Below are 15130 nucleotides of genomic sequence, written 5' to 3' on the forward strand. Positions count from 1 at the left end.
GTCTCACTGCAATCATCTTTTGATCTATTGTCAAAGCGTTCTCAGTGGTTATGTCTGGCCAAGCTTCCCGACATCCTTCTGTTTACACTCTCTCCCGCTAGCATACAGGCCCTCACAACCCCCAACTTAACGCTATCATTGCAAAAAAAAAAAAATGGTTAGAAAGATTGGAGCTATCCAGCCGTACAATTTTGGATCCGATGCCAGCTCGGATGAGGAAAACAAAGACGTACACTTTATTACCAGAATTATTGGCTCAGGTTGTTCATGTGTGTTCATTGGATTTTTTTGACCATTCTTCCAAAAGCGCATTGGTGAGTGAGGTCACACACTGATGTTGGTGGAGAAGGTTGGGAGCATGGAATTGTCCAAAAGGTTTTGGTATCCTGAAGCATTCAAAGTTCCTTTCACTGGAACTAAGGGGCTAAGCCCAAGTCCTAAAAAACAACCCCACACCATAATTCCTTCTCCACTAACATTTCACACTCTGCACAATGCAGTCTGAAATGTACATTTCTCCTGGGAACCTCCAAACCCAGACTCGTCCATCAGATTGCCAAATGGAAAAGCGTGATTCATCACTCCAGAGAAGGCGTTCCCACTGCTCTAGAGTCCAGTGGCGGCGTGCTTTACACCACTGCCTCTGACGCTTTGCATTGCACTTGTTGATGTGTGGCTTGGATGAGGCTGGTTAGCCGTGGAAACCTATTCCATGAAGCTCTCTGCGTTCTGTTCTTGGGCTAATCTGAAGGTCACATGACGTTTGGAGCTCTGTAGCGATTGACTGTGCAGAAAGTCAGCAATGTCTTTGCACTAGACACTTCAGCATCCACTGACCCCTCTCCGTCATTTTACGTGGCCTACCACTTCATGGCTGAGTTGCTGTTGTTCACAAACGCTTCCATTTTGTTATGATAGAGCTGACAGTTTAGTTAGGAGCGAGGAAGTTTCACGACTGGATTTGTTGCACAGGTTGCATCCTTTGACAGTTCCACGCTGGAAGTCACTGAGCTCCTGAGAGCGGCCCATTCTTTCACAAATGTTTGTGCCCGTGTGCTTGAGTTTATACACCTGTGGCCAGGCCAAGTGATTAGGAACACTGATTCTGATCATTTGGATGAGTGAGCGAATACTTTTGGCAATATAGTGTACATGAATCTATTTGTCTGCAAGTGGATGCATCAGAAATGCGGTGGAGCGGGGAGACTTTGCACTGCCCATTTCAGTTGCTGCGTCACAACTAAGAACAAATTCAAACAGCAGCTTTTTATCTGCTTCTGATCCATCCCAATTTGAATAAAGAAATACTCAAAAACGCAGTTTTAATCTAAGATTAAAAGCAGGGAGTTTGTGACCTGCCCCTTCTATCCTCTACTACGTCAATCCTACAAGCTTTTTCAAACTACATTTCTTCATCTTCCTCTGATTTACTTCATTTTGAATATAGAAATACTCAGAAATGAGAATTCATTTTATTTTCTGTATATATGTCCTCTATCATGAGAAAAATTCCACAAGAACATGTTAAAAACACGACTTTCATCTAAGTGGGTTGTTAAGGAGACAAACCTCCTTTAAGTCTTTACAGGTTATGATTAGTCAAAGTCCTGCTGCTGTTCTGAAGGACTTTTCCAGTTTTTCTTTGAAGCTGGGCCGGATTTTTAGCATCTCCCTTTTCATAGTTAGTGTGTGTTTGCACCATAAAAAGGATTTATAAATGATTTTTTTCTTTTTATTTGGCTCATTTGTCAAGGGAAATTTGTTTTTATGCGAACATTCTTTTTTGTGGAAGAGAAGAGAAATAACCACCTAAAGCAAAAGTGAAAAGTTTGAACCTGGAGCTTCCAGCAGAAGGTTACCTGAAAGTCTGGTTTAGTGAAAGCAAAATGCCTTGTGGATAAGGACTCTCCCTGTCTATACCTGAGGGGGTTATGTGGAAGTGACCTGGTTTATTCCCTCAGTTCTGACACATCAACAGAGGGACTGAACAGCCAGAAACTATGAATAGGAAAATGTGGCTGGTTCTGTTGTGTTTGCGTTAGACCTGAATAATCAGCAGCCTACTCGGATTACTCCCTGCATCTTGTGCAATATCAAAAGGGCAAAGCAAATAAGTAAAAGTGGTTTAAATGAAAAGTCAGAAAGCACCCCTTGATACAAAAACAAAACAAAATACATTGGATTCTGGAGGCTGCACTGTGCTCTGGCCTCACAGCAAGAAGGCCCCCTGTTCAAGTCCCAGCTGGGGGACCTGAAATAAAACATCAATGGGGGACCTTTCTGTGTGCTGTTTGCATGTTCTCCCCGTGCATGCGTGGGTCTACTCAGGCTTCCTCCCACCGTCCAAAAACATGCTTCATAGGACAATTGGCAACTCTAAATTGTCCCTAAGTGTGAGTGTGTCCTAACTGTCCAGGGTGTCCCCCCTGCCTTCGCCCACAAGCGGCCGGGATAGGCACCGGCAGCCCCGTGACCCCGAAAGGGACAAAACGGAAGAAGGTGGATGAATGAAACATTGGATTCTGCAAACACCTTGTAGCCATCTCTATGTAGACGATATGTGACAAAGGCAGCAGGACTTTAAATGAAGTCCTGTTGAAAACCATGTAATGTGATTAAAATGCAACAAGTCAAGAAGTTGTTTTCTGAAACCATCTGCATAGCATTGAATTTGCTGTATTTTTCTCCAATGTTGTGTTTTAGATGTTTTTTTCTTCTAAAAGGTCTATTAGACAACAAATAAATCCAAGTTCAGTTTAGATTCTTTAAAATAATAAGGTAGACCCTCGACCCGGAGTCTGCAACCTGAGGCTCTGGAGCCACATGCCACACCTTTATCTCTCCATTGTGGCTTTTTGGCTAAAGATTTGAATAATAACAACAATATATATCTTCTATTTTGGTTCATTTGTTTTAGTTAAGTTTTGTTATTTCTTTTTAGATTTTAACATGACAGATAACTGATCAAAATTATGGTAAAAAGTTGAATCTGCTGTCAGAGAAGTTTAACACAAACCTACATTTACAAATATTGATAAAAAAATATAGGATTCTATAGGAATTTTATGTTTATAATTGATAATAAAAGGAGAAAAACAATGATGGCACACCAAAGTCATAATGACAGAAAATGCTATGTTTGATATTGCTTTCTTGCATTTTAATGTATTTCTTGCTGCTGGAGGATCTTATTTGACACACTGTGCTTTATTTTGAAATGACCTTGTAGATGCTGCTGTTGAAAGTAAAACAAATTAAAAGTGTCATACCCTGCTACAATTTAATTATTGCAAACATTAAAAAGCTTATATTAATTAATGAATGGCTTACATATTTTTCTAAATGGTAAAGTGTGACTTTGTTGCTCTCTCAAAGTTTTTTTTTGGTCAGTAAGAAACTGACCCAAATGGCTCTTTTAGAGTTGGAGATAGCAGACACTTGTTTTAGATGAATTAGAAATAGAGGAATAATTGTCTGTAAGTCACTGAGCTTCATATGAACATTTAAAAAAGAAAAAAGAAAGGAAACCCACAATCCTATTCAATTATTTTTTACTAAATGTGCTTTATTGTCATTTAGTGAGGCAGCATGTTTTATGTGGGCAAAAAATAAAAAGTACTAAGATTGATCTATGCTTTTGACTCATGCCTCATCTGTCTAGAAGCTAACAGCTGCAAATATACTGACAAATGCTTGTTAGTGTTATAGGAGTTTTTCAGTACTATTACCTGCATGGTTGCATTTTTTGAAAAGTGGATACTGGGCTACTTTGTCACTTTTTTAAATACAGCTGATCCTAAAATTGTCATCATACCACATTATTTCAACAGTTCGTCCCTGCAATATATATAAATATAAATATAAATATAAATATATATATATATATATATATATATATATATATATATATATATATATATATATATATATATATATATATATATATATATTTGCAACTTTCAGCTGCATCCAACAAAACATTCAGCTACTTTTTAAATTTCCGTTCATTTGTTATTCAAAGTTAGTTTCATGCCACTGGGCACTGCCTCTGCCCGATCCCATTCATCTAATGGCTTTCTTAAAGAGTAGCCTAAACATGAGCAGTTTTAATGTAGTCTGACATGCAGGAAAACTTGAAGAACAGTTGTGGTTTTATAATCTTTGGAGGAATGCTCAGCAGAGATGCATGATTTCCAGTTTGTTTTTAGTAAACATTATTTCTCACAGCTACACCCAAGCACCTCACTGGACCTTAGAGAATTTCCATAGCAGACCCTGAACAACAACCAGACTAATGTGATTAGACGCATAGCTTCAAGTCACAAGGTAGGGACTGAGATTTGATTTGTTTCCTTGGGCTCTTTGCTGCTTTCTTGTACTTTAGGTGTCCTATGGGTTGTATTTCTCTGTAAGTCATTTCTGCGGTTGACGGGTGGCTGCAAATCAGGGATTGTTGGGAAAGTTGGTCACTGCAGAAGGGTCATGAAAACACGGTCAGCGTTGGCGGGTGTTGGTGTGTGTCACCTTGAACAAGTCAGCTCAGCTTTATCCCGTGTCTGGGATTAACCATGCTTTCTACATCCTTCAACCTAAACCTCCATCAAAACATAGGAAGTCTTAGTTCCTTTTTACTTTAAATAAAAGATCAGTTTGTTTTTACAACTAGCTTTGTTGTGAATATTTTCCTTGTCTCATCTTTAGTGTGCAAAAATTCCTTCTGTACTTTAATGTCAACAATTTAAGACGTTTTATTCAAAGCCTTGGCTTTTTATTTAAATACAGATTAAAAAAAACACGTCTAAAGCTTTGAATTTTTTTCACATTAGGAGCCAAATCTTCTCCATGTTTTCTCCATATTTGTTTTGAAAAAAATCATTTTAGACTTAGAAAATGTATGTCTCTATGGAGCTTTATGCATGAGGACTGACATTAGTACTGTGCACATTCAAAGGACTTTTAATATGATCGTTGCATGTAATGTGTAATCGTGATGTACTGCATAGCTCCCTCAAAGCATCACTGGGTGGATGCAAAACAGCTTTCTGCAGTTAAACAGACAATACTGATAGATGGATAGATATGCCTCTAATGTTAATGTCCACATGAACAATGAAACTGGAACAGTCACCATCCCAGTACAAAGAAAAAAATGTATAAAATGCATAACATGCCACTATGTACAAAAGAGATGTCAAACATAAAAATGTCCGTAATAATGTGCAGAGCCATGTGTACAAATATAAACATGTCTAATGTGCAAAAAAGCATGGAGGTAGGAAGTGTTGACAAATGTACTCATTTACTAAATAAACAGATATACATATGCATACCAGAGGGCAACAGGTCGAACAAGTCTGAGCCGGGGTGTGAACTGTCCTTGATGATGTTTCCGGCCTTGCTGAGGCAGCGTGCCTCAGTGCCTAAATAATTATCTTTGGCTCAGAGAAGCAAAGTACAAGTGTTAACAGCCACTATCAATCTCTTTCTCTGAAACCCTCCTAGGGATCTAGGGATCAGACTTGGACTTAAACCATCACATTAAATATTTCATATCATCAGAACTACCATCTTAAAAATGTTTCCATACTCAATGGTATTTAATCTAACCCAGACCCATTGAGGCTCATTTGCTTATCTCCAGCAGGTTAGACTATTGTAGTAGTCTGCTCATTGGAGCCTCAGTCACATGCACACATATGGGAAGATGACCTGTACAGGTGCTGCAGGTTTTTGGGTTGTGCAGGGTCATAAAGAGGAGTGGCTGTATCTGAAGCTATGGACACATCAGGCATGTGACATGGCTTTAAGAACGTGCTCAACGTTGGTTCTTGAACGCGCTTTTAGACCATGGTGTTGATACCGGACAAGCAGGGAGGGGCTTCTTCTTATTATTTATTTTCTTCAGTGGCAGGTTGGTTGGTAAACATGTTGGACACTGGCCTTTGAGGCCTGGATTCTGACACCCCTGCTTTGAGGGAAGCCCAGGTGTGTCTCACAGTTCCCCTGGGGCTTGTAGGGCCACCTCAAGGGACGTCATGAAAATGGAACATTTGATTGTTGTGCGTTTGATAAGTGTTTCGTGATACATGGGAGTTGCACGCACTTATGACATATAATTGATGCTGTGGTACAGACCCCTTACACCACAAACTGGTCGTTTATAATGAGCTAGTGGCTTCTTGCTGACCATACAAGAATCCTCCATCCATGGGGTATGCAATTTGCTTTGATGCTTTTATTCTGTCATGTGAGCCACTCCTGAAAAATAACGGCTAAATATTTGCCTTTGGGACTAAACTAACTGACTCAAATTGAGAACTTTTCTTTTTTAAGTTCTGTTAATTTTAGGGGCTTATCTTCATGATTCACATTTATTAATTTACTCAACCTTACCAGACGAGTACTGAATGTGTTTACTATGGCAAAGTAAATTTTTGATGCTTAAATAGAAGCTGAAGGTGGAAAAAAAAGTTACTACAACGAAAATTTGTATCCTACATTATGTGGATAACACATATTCTGAGGACTCTTTAAGGAACACAAAAAATGTAAAAAGCAACACTTTCCATTGAGAAATTAGTATTTTTATATAAAAAATAAAAAAGAATTATGAAATTCTTTTGATAATGGAAATATTTAGCTTGTTTGATTGAGGACTTCCTCAGCTTCATTTACCTACACGATATTCCATAAAAATAACCGTAGTTTAAAAAGTATGGACCGGATTTTTGTGTGTGGAATCTCTGGAATCAAACATTTTTATTAATATTAGGTTAGAAATGTAAAACTTTAAACTAGTACAATTTAAAGTCCCACTGCAATCTGCCTTTGATCTATTGTAGGATAATTCCTAGTGGTCTTTCAATGATGTCCTTTTCAGCCTAAATCAAAACACCCGTGTCGTTTTCTAGGATGTAGTTTCTGCAGAGCAGCAGGAGTTTATTAGAAATTTACCTCTGAGTTGAGTTGAACTGTTGGCGCTGAGTATTGGAGTTCTTCCGATCATCCCTTTTGTTTTTCATAGTGCTTTTGATTCACAACAACTTTAATAAAGACATACCAGTACTCAATTTCAATAATTCTGAGCTTAAGTTTCTTCGTAGTTATCGACTTTCATGAGAAAAATACAACTAGAACATGCTGAAAACACCAAAGACATTATTTTCATTGGAGTGGGTCTTTAAGCATTTATCTTATTCTGAAAATCAATGAGAAAGTGAGAAATCTAAGGAATTTCTGTGACATTTGCTTTTCTGCGGCTCATTAAGATGTTTTTTCCCCAGGTAACAGAATCTTTACTATATTTTTTTTGGTCTTCAATTGACCTTAGACCAGTGCTTCTCAATTATTTTTTGCAAGCCCCCCCCCCCCCCTAGGAAAAAGAAAATGTTTCACGCCCCCCCTAACCCCCCACACACACACACTTGCCGCAGTGACAATATATTAGGTTAGTATCTATAAAAATTGTGCAAGTACACCTAAAATTGTATCTTTTAACATTAACAAAACAAAAAAAGCAAAATAAATCTACTTTCAACAAATATTTCATTTTCTTTGCCACACAGAAACCGTTATAGTCTAAAACAGAAAAGAAGCTTAAAGTGCCTGAAATGAAAAAATCTGTCAGTCGTTATTTCAACTAGAAACATTTTTGACCAACTGAACCATTTGATGCTGAGAAAAAAATTCAACAATAAATAAATTGTTGTCTCATCACATTTTTCTTGAATATTCTTTTTAATAATATTTATATTGATGTTAAAGGCAACAATAAAACACATAACCACAGATGGTTTGTGCTGCCTGTACTTACGGGTTCCTTTTGTTGTCCTGACGTTTAGCATTAAAACCAAATTGACTATCAGTGGAAAACATAAAAGAAATAAAAGTTTCAAGTAAAATTATTTTGAACGATAAAGTAGTCGGAGTGATGTTAATTTCAATTACTATTTGTATTAAAAAAGACGTGTTTTTTTTAAATCAGTGATTCACTATTTGCAGAAAAAGTTACAAACAAACCACACAGATTTCCATCATTGAACGCCAGCTGTTTCTGTTCAGCATCACTTTGAACTACAAGAACTGTCAGGACACCGTTTCCCACAATGCATCGATTTGGATTGATATGTGACGCTGAAGAAAAAAACAAACAAACCAGTATACACTTTGCACCAGGTGATGTCCGGTTGGGACATCTCAAACATGCATATTGTTTAGCTGGTCGGACCGAACGTGGAGGCCGCAGATTGCCCGCCCTGGGGCAAAGATAAACTCAATGCTGTTTATTGACATACACAACACCCAAGAAAATGGATGACCTTGAACACTGGGCTTAAATCATGTACGCAGCTTTAAGGCTTCATAAACAATTCCAGAGGACAGACATGACCTTTCAACCCTTAACTCCTATCCTGACTCAGACGTTTGGCTGTCTGCTGGATGACTAAAAGTTGCAGATCCAATAAGATGATATTCCTCAACTTTTTTTTGATTAGCTCATTCCAAAAATTGTAACGCAAGTTACCGTAAGGTTTAGTTCATTTGAATCAGCTTAAACCATTATATACATTTTGACATTTTAGAGTGCACAAAGTCCTCCGATTAGGCATTTCTTTAGAATTCAATAACAAAATGCATGAGATGAAACCCTAAAAAACAGAGAAATCAAAGGTTGAAAGAACAAAATTAAATGAACCATAGAGAGCTTATTTAAAAACTGTCATTCTTCATAGTAAAGGGCGTGTTCTTGCCTTTAGCTGTTTGCATTTGCCGCACCTTTGTGTCTAAGATCCTCTGGGATGGCTTTCAGCTCACCATGGCAGAGACCAGATGGAAAAAAAAACCTCAGAAGAAGATGAGAGCATTTCTATTATTCTTTTCTTATTTAATTTCCTTTTTTTTTTTTTGCTCCTTTTGGAGCAGGGTTATATGTTCCCTTTTGATCCTTTTGAAAACTGAGCTCTGCATATTTACATTGGGAACACTGCTTCTCATGCAAAACCACAGGGAAAACTGTTCCTCTGAACAAAGATGTGTCACTGGGTGTGTGTACACACGTGTGTGTAGGTGTGTGTCATGTGGTGATCACAAATGATCTTTTTATGGAGGGTAACTGCTTCCAGTTGGTTGTAGGTGAAACGTCTGACATGGTTTGGTTTTTATGAAATTTTCTTTGTGTGTTGATGTGATAGTGTGCTTTCATAGATCCGCTGAAGATCCAGATCCATCGTAGGAAATGTTTCATACAAAGTGAAAAGAAATTGGAAAAGGCCTTTTAATGATGGTATCTTTTATCTCAAAAACTGTCAGGAACCGCTCACATCTTTGTCTAAATTTCTATTCTCACATGAAGGTGTTATAGTCTTGTGGGGGAAACATTCTCTGGTTAATGTTTTATTACTCTAATCACAGTCAGAAACTTCCAAACACCAGCATGCTTAACCTTTTTCAGACTTCAACAACCCTTCGGCATTGAGAGCTTCTGACAAGTTAATTAACATAATTGGAGTGAAGTAACTAGCAGATATTTTTAAGGCACACGTTCAAACTTGAAGCCAAGTTGCAGCCCTAAGAAATCAACCCACTCCCTGAAAACAACAGTGACGCTTTCCACCTGCAGCTCATCTTGATGTACAATTTTCAGGTTCCTAAATGGTTTGAAATCCTCACTGGATTGGAGCGTGGATAGCTTTTCAATCGGACAGGTGGTTTTAAAGATGTGTTCACGCCACCCTTGACGTTGGAAGCAGCTACTACCAACAAAAAGTCAATGTAAATGTGCATTAACACGCGTGTCGGGCTTCCACGTTCTGAAGTCTTGTGTTCACGTGTAGCTATGCCAATTTTTACGGCTCTATGTAAAAAAACCCTGCAGCCTTTAGACCCACATTGCAAGTTTAACAAGGTTGAACTTTGACTAACCATTTGAAAATTGATTATGGAGGACAAATTATAGATTGCAGTTTATGCCCAGAGAGAATTAAACAACACAAAGTTTTTGATTTATCAGAATAGAGCTAAAAAAGGAAAAGCCTGGAGCAAGATTTTTTGCATCAATCTTTTGCACCAACTACAGGTGGCAGACATGCGATGCTAAACGGTGGAAAAAGAAAAAGAATTCTCTCCTTGCTTGTCCATTATGAACACCATGGACTAATCGCCTGTTCAAGAACCTGTGTTGAACACGTGTCTAATACCTGGTGTGTACATACCTTCAGAATTGCAGATGAAAGCTAACATGAATACATTTCTGACCCATCTCTGATTGCAAAACCATTATCAAGACATTTTAACAACAAAACCCCAAACTTACAGACGAAGCAGGATACGTTGCCTTTCACTTTTTCCCCCCTAAATATCATTTTCCTACTTAATATGCATGATCTTGAAGCTTTGAAGTAAGCTATATTTTCTTTATGAAGAATGCAAACTTAAATTTAGCAAATATTGCATTTTGCAGAGTCATTTAACATGAACATACTTTTCTAAAAAGCACTAAGTAGCTAATATTAAACAAGAAAATGTAAAAAGTTGCTGTTTTTTGCGTTAAAATGTGGAAATGGGTCTAATTACTGATTCTCATATGCAACCCACAGTCAGGAGAGATGATCATAAAATTTGTTGCATCCTTTTCACTCTTTACATGATTTTTTATTTTATTTTAATGCAGCTCATCTCTGATTGAGCTTCTATAATCAAACTGACATAATTGGGTCATTGAAGATCTTTAAAGGGGAAAAGAGCAGTAGAGCTTTTGCGGCAGAGTGGCAGTTAATGCAAACAAAACTACTAAATCATGCAATGATTTTTTTTTTGTATTTTATAATTTAACATTCACTTCATAGAGCATTCCTTCCCTTAACTGGAGTTGAATTTCACTACAGCAAGTAGGACATTTCTTCTTAGTAGCAGATTCAACACATGTTGTGCAAATGAGGCCATAATTTAGGTCACAGCCTTCGATAACAAGCCTTTAGTAGATTAGTTTAACTGGAACAAACAAATTGCCCTTTTGTGTTGTTGTGAATCATTTTCAGACTCTAAGCAGAGGCCTGAAAAGACCTACTGCACCATTTCAGTTGTGATTGAGTGTCTCTTTCCAAGTTCCTGAGCCTAACCGTGAAACAAACGTGTTTTCTTAAAAAGCTTGCATGTTGGCTGAAAGTGTCAAAGGGAGAGGAAAAAGACGGGGCGGTGTGTTTGTTATCCGCTGCATGTGTGGGCTTCAGAGAAGAGTCATCCAACACTTTGTTGGGCAGTTTTTTTTCTGCTTGTAGCCAGAATACTCCTCCACATTTTATAACTTATAATAGAGAAAAAAACAGGTAGCATGTGCAGATATGAATAATTCTTTAGTAGCTTTTGTTGATTTTTTTTTTTTTTTAAAGAATTAAATGCTAGCAGCTCCTAATTTCTTTAGGCTTTCTCCCATTTTGGTAACTCCCATACGCTCTCCTCCCTCCCGCTTCCCTCTAACATCCTCCTCTCCATCTCCATCCAAACTGTTAGCTCACATCCAGTCACTTCCCACCTCTTGCATGTAGGCCTTCATCATGCTGCCTCCTCCTCATCCTGACGTGTCAATGTCTCTGACTGCAGGACAAGAACGGAGTGAGCCGTCCCCGTGAAAGATGCCTGAAGGAAGGTAGGGAACTCCACTCCCACACACACACTCGCCACTATTCCCACACTGCATTCCTTCCCGTGAATTCCACAAGACAGACTGCAGCTGTAATATAAAGCAGATGGGGAAAGTTTTGCTGTGCGCCTTGTTACGGGACGGTGGCTCGGCGGCAAAGCAAATTCAATTGAAGCAATGGGCTCTGTCTGGTCAGGAGAGACTCGGATGGTGGAGTTGGGACATAGTGGCGGGCCGCTACTGCGCGTCTCACAGTTGATCCCCTGCAGTGACAGTCCATGTGTAGTTTGGAGGACAACTTTAGCTCTCCATTGTATTTGTATTGAAAAACGGACACACTCCATCATATCAATAAAAGGTGCCCTGTAGTATCTGTTTGCCAGTTGATGGTCTCATAATGCATTTTCATCCTCTGTTGAAAGCTGTACTCATAGTGTTTTCATTTTGACATTCTTCAAATGTCTTTGAAGCATTATTATTATAAAACTCTTGCTTTATGTCTTTCATGTTGACAGAATGCGCCTCCCTCTTCATTTAAGGCCTGCATAACAGCACAAACAGGCCCTGCTACTATTCTTCTCGGTAAGTGTCAATAACTTCTTTCAAAGAAGAGATAGGTAAAAGTACGCTTCAAGGATAACCAGACTGTTAGATGCTGCGTGGCTAACATTCTAGTCATTAATGCAGACACCCTTAAGCTACATACAAACTGTGAATTTGACATTTAGTTCACAATGTTCAAACTAGATAAGCAGGGAAGGGATTCTTCATCTTTTTTTTTTCTTTTTCTACTGTCTACTAGCACATGTCCACTACCTACAGTTGGAAGAGGCTTGGTATAAAATGTCAAAGCAGTGAAATTCTTTCAAATTTTCTTTTACAGCTTTGTTCCAATCTATGAAAATTTTGGTGTCACATAATTCCTGCTGGGCACAAACCGCAATTATGAATTTCTCCTTCATGATCAGTTTTCTAATGGTTGGCACTTCGTGATTTAAAGGGGACGTCATCCATTTGTCAATAACAAATCTGATTCCCCGATTATAACAGGGTTCAGTGGTCGCGCGTTTCGAATGTAAAGGCAAAAAACGCTCATGCAAAACTACGCATGAACGCAAGAGTTTTAAACGTGGAAACCTGAAGCGTGTATTTAAGCCTATAAAATAGACTTTTCTTTTTTTTCATTCTTGTTTTTCCGCCTAAGAAACAAACAGACTTTTCATCCGAAGCGGCTGCTTGAACGTACGTTGCTGAGGACGGTCGCTAATGTAGCTATAGACTTATTCCTCTTCATTTCTGTCTGAAGGCATCCAAAAGCCTATGCAAACCAGGAGGTTGTTGTTACTCAAAGAAAATAATAAATCTGGATTTTTTGAGGAGGTTTATTAAAAAAGGGTTGTACAGATTTCAAAGATTTCTTTGAAGGATTGATGTTTTTTCAGCTTCCTCACTTTTTGACAGGCTTCTGCAATAACAGACAGAAGATTAATCAACTCCAAACAGCATGCTTAACAAGCTAATGCGCTAACAGCAAATGTCTTCATTTTATTCAACTGTAGGAAAATGTTTGGTTACATTTTGAAAAACTATTTTGTTTTAATGTGTTGTCATTCGTGTCTTCCTGTGGCAGGCTCCCTATTCCCACTAATCTTTCACTAGTGTTAAATAAAACTGTCCTCCAAATGCTGTCAGTTGTAGTGGTGGCTTTTCTTTAAACCGGCCTCAGGCTGCTTCCCGAAACATGACTCCAACTTTTCTTTCTTTAAAAGGGTTTTCAGTGCAGAGCAAAAATATGATCACCCTCCAAAACCTCAAAACTCCAAACTAGGCAATGATTCGTTTTCTCTCTCCAAAGTAGTCCACACCCAGCTGCTGTTTGCCTCCAGATGTGAAAAAAAAAGTGTTTCTGTAATGAGTGTGCGGGAATCCACTCTGGGAGTCTGAAGTATTCTGAAACAATCTAACAGCTCAGTTCTAAGTTCAGAGTGCAGCAGGCTCATGGAGTTGATCGTGAAGTTTCGCTCTCTCCTCTGAGTCACCTCACTATGCCTGTTATTGTTCTGGTTCTTGCGTGCCTGTCATAACTGTTGGCCAGCCATGCAGAGGCGTAGGGCAGTCTGCGGCAGGCATATTCATACTCATATCATTCGTCTCTGTTTTTCTTTTATGATACAAACTTCTATGTGTGATGACTTCTGCTGATATTTGTGTAAAAATGTCTCATCCCTCAGATTCTTCATGATTTATTGACTCCCTGCAGTTATGGTTGCACCCAGTGAGCAACCCGGAATGCTTCCCCTCTCCTTTCTATGACACGACTCAAACCACGTGATCAGGACGATGGCCTCTGTGGTCGCCAATGGAAACCAAGAAAGACAGTCTCTGGTTTTGAGAGGGGTGGATCCAGAGACTTGTATGATTGTGTTCAAGAACCACTGGGCTCAGGTAAACATCAGAACAACACTAACAGGTTTAAATACACAGGTTTCCTTCAAAAGATCCACAACTCACGTTTCTATTTATTATGAGGAATGATGATGGAAGCTTGGCTTAATACAACAAACTCCATCTCTAAATATACAGTTCATTTTAGAAAGCAGTTTATAAGTGCCATTGGTCGTTCCATCTTGCTGTTTTGCCAGAAACGTTTTAACTTTTATTTCTTAGTCATAGCTGTAAACTCCTTTAAAGCAGCTTAACTAACAGCCTTCTTTTGTATTTGTTTTAAATTAAAAACGCAGCAAAGTCTTTCTCAGCCTAACTCCACCTACAAACTGCAGAAAGTTGATCACTGCAGCGTGGCGAAGGCCAGTGGAATCTTGGCAGGCTGAAGCAGTTCTTGTCAGGCTCTTGGCTCTCTCTGTGCAGCTGGATGTGTCCCTGTTCACCTCTGTGGGACCTGAAGGCCTGCCACACCTCCCTCACCAAGCTAAACTAAGCGTTCTAATGGAGGGAAATTAGTGGCTAGATAGACATTAGGGAGATGGAAAGCGTCTTGCTAACTGTCATTTTACATCTATTTTAAAGATTATTGAACTGTGGTCTGATCCTTTAGTCTGAAAGAATCCAGAATCCAGAGTTCCATTCAAACTTTATCAAGTTTACAGGGATTAGGTGTTGGTCTTACACCACACCAAGACCCCGCAACTACAACCCACAACCCGGAGGCAAATCTCTAAAGAACTACTGCCACTCTGCAGAAACTATGTCCTAGAAAACAACAGGTTATTTTAATTTGGCTAAAAACTAAATAATCATAATTAGAAGACCACTGGGAATGCTTTTACAATAGATCAACATATGATCGGAGTGGGACTTTAAAAGGGTGTCAGACTCGAGGCCTGGAGGGCCGGCATCCAGCTGGTTCTTCAGAAACCCTGCCCTATCTGCTGCATATTACCTGGATCAGGTTTGTTTTGGCAATAAAAAGCTAGAAAGGCAGTCTAGTTAGAAAACAAGCAGGACACTAGCCCTTGAGGCCTGAAGTTTGAC

The 15130-nt window shown here is 38.8% G+C and overlaps 1 protein-coding gene across 2 annotated transcripts in view; it reads left to right on the forward strand.

The window, feature by feature from the left end:
* fam160a1 (family with sequence similarity 160 member A1) overlaps positions 1–15130 on the forward strand; it is a 31720-nt gene that overhangs the window by 2083 nt on the left and 14507 nt on the right. Inside the window, exons 2-4 of one of the 2 annotated variants that reach the window (XM_023957694.1) lie at positions 11544–11644; positions 12154–12220; positions 13870–14083. In XM_023957694.1, the coding sequence (XP_023813462.1) occupies positions 13979–14083 (105 nt within the window). In that variant the 5' untranslated portion in view covers positions 11544–11644; positions 12154–12220; positions 13870–13978. The remainder of the gene's footprint in view (positions 1–11543; positions 11645–12153; positions 12221–13869; positions 14084–15130) is intronic. The other variant, XM_004066003.4, reaches the window with a different exon arrangement.

The sequence above is a fragment of the Oryzias latipes genome, chromosome 1, assembly GCF_002234675.1.
Source record: "Oryzias latipes chromosome 1, ASM223467v1".
NCBI lineage: Eukaryota > Metazoa > Chordata > Actinopteri > Beloniformes > Adrianichthyidae > Oryzias > Oryzias latipes.